Source organism: Mangifera indica, chromosome 17 (assembly GCF_011075055.1).
Source record: "Mangifera indica cultivar Alphonso chromosome 17, CATAS_Mindica_2.1, whole genome shotgun sequence".
Taxonomy (NCBI): Eukaryota; Viridiplantae; Streptophyta; class Magnoliopsida; order Sapindales; family Anacardiaceae; genus Mangifera; species Mangifera indica.
The window spans coordinates 12109874-12115276 of record NC_058153.1 but is presented as its reverse complement, the minus strand read 5'-3'; the positions used below and the strand labels follow the sequence as shown (position 1 = coordinate 12115276).

At 33.6% G+C, this 5403-nt stretch overlaps 1 protein-coding gene across 3 annotated transcripts; it reads right to left on the bottom strand.

Moving 5' to 3' along the window:
* Positions 1-387: 387 nt before the first annotated feature.
* LOC123200813 (signal recognition particle receptor subunit alpha homolog) lies at positions 388-4362 on the bottom strand. Of its 3 annotated transcripts, none has more exons than XM_044616201.1 (10): positions 4223-4362; positions 2844-3834; positions 2519-2603; positions 2314-2409; positions 2043-2195; positions 1847-1954; positions 1631-1750; positions 1190-1315; positions 1002-1085; positions 388-787 (listed from the first exon to the last, which is right to left on the bottom strand). In XM_044616201.1, the coding sequence occupies exons 2-10, from the start codon at positions 3812-3814 to the stop codon at positions 662-664; spliced, it is 1869 nt and encodes a 622-aa protein (XP_044472136.1). In that variant the 5' UTR covers positions 3815-3834; positions 4223-4362; the 3' UTR covers positions 388-661. The 3 variants fall into 3 exon arrangements, with proteins under 3 accessions (XP_044472136.1, XP_044472137.1, XP_044472138.1); XM_044616202.1 differs by having other exon boundaries at positions 2844-3815; positions 4223-4356; XM_044616203.1 differs by lacking the exon at positions 4223-4362 and adding an exon at positions 3987-4186.
* Between the last annotated feature and the right edge of the window lie 1041 nt (positions 4363-5403).

Genomic DNA, 5403 nt, shown 5'->3' with positions numbered 1-5403 from the left:
AATATTTTAAATTTTTTATTATGTTATATTAATATCATACAAACGTTACTATTCTAACTAGGGAATCAATAGCAATAAAACAAAACTATGTTCATAAACAATTATATATCACTATATAATGTGTCATTTTTTTTTTTAATTTAAAATTATTCAATCGTATGATGACATGTCATTGTTTGTGCGCATTATTTTTACGCATAACACTACTCTTCGAAGAGACTCTTCTCTTCGAACTGTTACTATTTATCAACTTAAGTTTAACTAACCATTCTAGATTGGAACTGAGATTAAGCTAACCCTTTTGCAGATTCAGTTAGAGTCAAATCCATCTCTCATCCTTTGATAGCAAAAGCCTGTTCATATTTAAAGTATCATAATCAAACAAACTGAATCAACAGACCGGAATTCATTATCTACTAATTGCTTGATCGGAAACCACAATATAGATGCAAAATTACGAACCAATCTAAAAGTGTCTTAATCTCTATCAAACATGAACAAAATCTCAACAGAACTCGCATGCATTAAAAAAAAAAAAAAGAAGAAGATAAAACTATAATTAACTTACAGCCGCAGGGGACCGTTCTCCTGCATTGAAGTGATAACGTTATAGCAATAGACAGTTCACAACATTGTAGCACATAACAGGGTTGAGACAGTATCATTTCAGGAGCGTTTTCACGATGGACTTGACGTTTAGCTTCTTCAAATCGGTATAAGACTGTCCACAGCCAACAAACATAACCGGTGCTCCAGAAACATACACCATTGATAATGCAGCTCCAACCTACATTCAAAATTCCACTTCAGCTAAAAGCTATCTATGAGTGCTAAAATGCCATAAGCTTGTTGGCCACTAATGTGTCCATTCATTTGGCACAAACAGAACCACTGAGTTAATGGAAAGCCTGCCCTACACACGGCTAAAGATAAAGATGAAAAGAAGATAAAAGATTTAATTGAAATATAAAGATTTTCCATATGTGCGCCGATTTGCCTACCTTATCATCTATTGTATCAAATTTAGTGAGCAATATCCCATCTATCAGTCTTGGATTAGGAGAAGTCGACAAGTCAGCCAATTTCTGCAAGAACGCAGGAATGCTATTACAGCAGATGCTTTAATAACAAAACAAAAATAGGCATAGCAGACCGTGATGAATTAAGATCCTGAAAATTAAATAAAAACCTGGTTGAACTTTGACAGTTGATCAACAGCATCATTTCCCACCAGAGCCTCTCCAACAAACAGGACAAGGTCGGGATTGTTGAGGTAGATAAGCTTTGACAGAGCCCTCATTAGGGGTTCATTATCCTAAAAAGCATTAGTATATATGTTAAACATAACAGCTGTAGATAAACATGCAAGCAAGTCGATAGTATAAATCAACAAAGAGCCCATTATTTACAAACAGCCTGATCAAGTATATGTCATCTCGTTGGCTTGGTGCTGAAAAATATTACAATTGCTTTTTTTTTAATTTTCTTTTCTTTTTCTTTTTATCTCTGCACTTAATCAAGAAAAGTTATCAAGTAAATTTTGGCTGAAACTTTTTGAGAGGACTTAAAATGTGCTTGGTAGACAATGTCTATATACATCTGCAATACAAACAGCAAATTTACAGAATACCTGCATTCGACCAGCTGTATCAACAAGGACAACATCAGAGCCATTGCGAGTGGCCTCCTGGATTGCTTCCTTTGCAACAACGGCAGGATCTTTTTCATAGCCCTTCTCAAATATGGGGATCTGACAAGTACCACAATATGGAAGATCATATAAGTGTCCAATACAAACTAAAAGGTCAACCAACCCAGAGAACATTCAAGAGTGACCAACTTATACCTGAAGTCTGCGTGCATGAGTTCGCAACTGTTCAACAGCTCCTGACCGAAATGTGTCACAGGCAGCCATCATAACACTGACCTTATGCTGGAGAAGCCAGTAAGCAACCTGCAAGTCAAGTCAGCTATTAGCCTGTATGATGAGAAAAAATGTGCCAACATAATTTAAAGAATCTATCAAGGTGATAAGCTTAAACCTTAGCCAGGTTGGTAGATTTTCCAACTCCATTAACACCAACAAAAACAACTACATAAGGCTTTCTTTGTTCCTTGGCAGCATGAACATCTCTCAGTACGTCAATGGAGCGCCTAGGAGTTAGAATACGAACAAGTGCCTCTTCCATTGCAGCCTACAATCATAATTTGACACAGTATTATATTTTTGCTCCTATAACAAAACCAGAAAGAAAGGGGGGAAAAAGAGGAAAAATACAAATATTAAAGAACAAGAAAATGAAAATCACAAACCTGAACTGTTGAAGAGATCCTTGTAAAAGATGCCAGTTTTTTACCTTCAAGACTTGCTGCTACTGATTCACAAAGTTTCTCAGCAATCTCCTCAGCCTTTCAACATCACAACACCCAACTCATTAGCAGCTTATTGGAATTGAGCAGAATCAAAAAATCGAAAATCAATATACATGAAAAGAAAACCAGGAATAGAGAAACATACCACGTTCTTGGTCATGAGCCTATCCTTGAGAGCTTTCAGAGCTGGTTCCAGGTCTGCCTTCTCCAGGTTTGCCTTTCCAGCAATACTGAACACAAAACCAATGCCCAAAATGGGAGAAGTAGATCAAATTAAAGAACCTTTTAATAAACTGGACTTTAAAAAATTTGAATATTATGGTCAATTATTATTCCTCTTGAAACCACAAAGCAAGCAGAATCCTATTCTGGCTGATAAAAGTGATGAACCCAAAGTCAAAAATACCAATAAGAAGCTGATGAACTAAAAGCAAGTCATCAAACAAGTACATGAAAGCAAATAAATTTACCTCTGGAACATAGATGAAAACCAGCCCTTCTTCTTAGCATCAGGCTTGTTGCTGCCCTTTGCCACTTCCTCGTCTTCTTCAGATTCACTATCACTGCTAATAATCTCTTCTTTGTCCATCATACTTTCACCCTGATCAGCTGCCTCAACCTCAATATTGCCGTTTCCATCAACAGGATCAGTAAAGTCCAATTTAGACTCAGCAGGAGATTCATCCCAAACTCTATTCTTTTTTGTTACTTTTTTCTTAGGGTCTGGTTTCAAACCCTTGTTAGCAACAGTTGTATCAGTTTTCTTACCACCTTTACTCCTTAATTTCTGTAACTTACTAACATCAAAAGCCCCTATGTTAGAGGTTGTATTTTCTTTACCCTTAACCTCACCTGCTACCCTAAACTCTTCATTTTCAACATGATTACCATTGGAGAGTCCATTCCCTAATTTAGGTCCTTTCACATGATCAGAATCTCCATCACCATTTGCCAAGCCATTTTCACTCTTCTTATTTCCTCCATCAAATCCAACCTTCTTAGCCTGCCCTCCTTGCTTCTTAAAATTATTTACAGGCTTACCTACTTGCTTTGATCTCTTCAAGTCCTCAGCCCGAGCTTCTGCCTCCATCCTAATCTGCCTAAATGTTTCATCAAAATCATTATACACCATCCTCTTTGGATCATAAATCTCCGAAAAGGACTGCTTCAGCATGGCAAGCAAATCATCCACATAAAGCAGATGAAGTATCCGCTGGAACACAGCAACAAAAACCAGGCCAAGCTCATTGTGGAAGTTCCATTTGAGGGTATATGCAGCACCTGGAGCATCATAGTTATACGACGCCAGTCCAGATCGCTCCTCCAATAGACATGACCGAATCAGTGTATCAATTGGAGAGCCTTTAAGAGCGTTTCCAAGCTCTTTATAAGTCCATAAGATTAATCCTCCCCTAGTAAAGATTAGCAATTGCTCCAACATTCTGGACTTTCAACAAACACCTAAAATTTAAAAAAAAAATAAAAATCAAACTTTCTAGAATTCCTTATACTGATCTGGGTTTGACTTAAAATCCCATTTTAAAGCAAACCCGGAATTAAATTTAAATTACAGCAATTAAAATTCAGATAACAGACAACACAACTCAGTATACCACAAGAATCAGCCATGATTAATCATTAAAAAAAAGCAAAATTCCAAGAAACTCGATCATCACATAACCCAAATCAAACTCCAAGAATTCTCTTCGAACATAAAAAACTTCAATAGAAAACACAAAAGATCTAACATCTAAAACTCAGAAACAAAAACTTCAAGATCTAACCAACAGCTATAAGAACCAAAACCCAGATGATGAAATAACTATAAAACAAATAATAAATAAAATACCTATTTTTTGGTACTTGATTTTTCGATTTTTTCCAAAAAGAGAAAACATAGAGAAGAAGGAAACAGAGGGAATTTTGATTTTATTTTTAATTATTTTTTAACTGTTGTAAGCCTTGTGCGCTAATTGTTTTCGAGAGGCCCTAAAATTTTATGAGTCTTCCTTACATCCCACTTCTTTTAAAAGTAGTTTTTCCATTTTCCCCTAAAGTATGTAAGAAATAACATTTTACCCCCTATTGGCAAGGGCAAATTATTTTTTGGTACACGATAGGAGTAAAATTATTTGTAAAAACTAAAAGAGGAAATTGTATTAAACATTTTAAGCTTTACTTAGGTTTTCAAGGGTGATGTTATTTCCTCTTGTCTAAACTCTTTCTAAGTTTTATTTCAATCATATTAATGGCAAATATTTTGTTATCAAGAAATATATAAGAACGATGGTATAATTTTATGCAAAAAAAAAAATATCGAACAATAACATTTCAAAGTGGTTCAATTCATTATCTAAAAACTTACCTTTATTGTTATTTTATTGATATAATGATATAAACTCGATAAAGTAATAGTATATAATGAAAAATTTACCATATGTAACTGTAACTCTATCTACAATCTTGTATTTATAATAAAAAAAAATTATGATAATGTAAATATATAAAAAGTTTCTTAAGAGTCTAATTCAATGATATTATTTGGCCTTGTCTAAGTTGTTTCTAAGCTTTACTTCAATTATACAATCTTAATTATGTCTTTTACCTTATTTTGAGAGGATTAAGAAAAAAGACTTTTCATAATTATTTTATTAATATTCTTCTATAAAATTGACAAAGTAACAATATAAAATGTAAAATTTGTCATTCTTAAGTTTATGTACAATCTTGTATTTAAAAAGCAAAATAAATAATGACAATATAAATGCATAAAAAGAATGATATTAAAAGAATCATCATGAAAAGTTGTTTCGCGATATTAAAAAAATAAAATGACATGTTAAAAAGATTGTAATAACAATCGAAACTTTTCTTAATTCTGGATAATAATAATGTTTGTAATATAGAGAATTTCTGCCATGAAAAGAAAATAAATACAATCTATCGATAATTTTCAAAACTTGAAAAAGCAATTTGAAAAATACCAAGTATGCCGGAATAAATATAAGAGAGATAACAGAGACATGTATT

What these genes read in the sequence shown, in the direction of transcription:
- LOC123200813 (XM_044616201.1), bottom strand. Translation starts at nt 3,814, where the DNA reads ATGTTGGAGCAATTGCTAATCTTTACTAGGGGAGGATTAATCTTATGG. An exon ending in TTTTCATCTATGTTCCAGAG is followed by an intron (nt 2,604 to 2,843) that starts GTAAATTTATTT and finishes TTTTGTGTTCAG; the next exon opens with TATTGCTGGAAAGGCAAACC. An exon ending in TTGATACAATAGATGATAAG is followed by an intron (nt 788 to 1,001) that starts GTAGGCAAATCG and finishes TTTTGAATGTAG; the next exon opens with GTTGGAGCTGCATTATCAAT.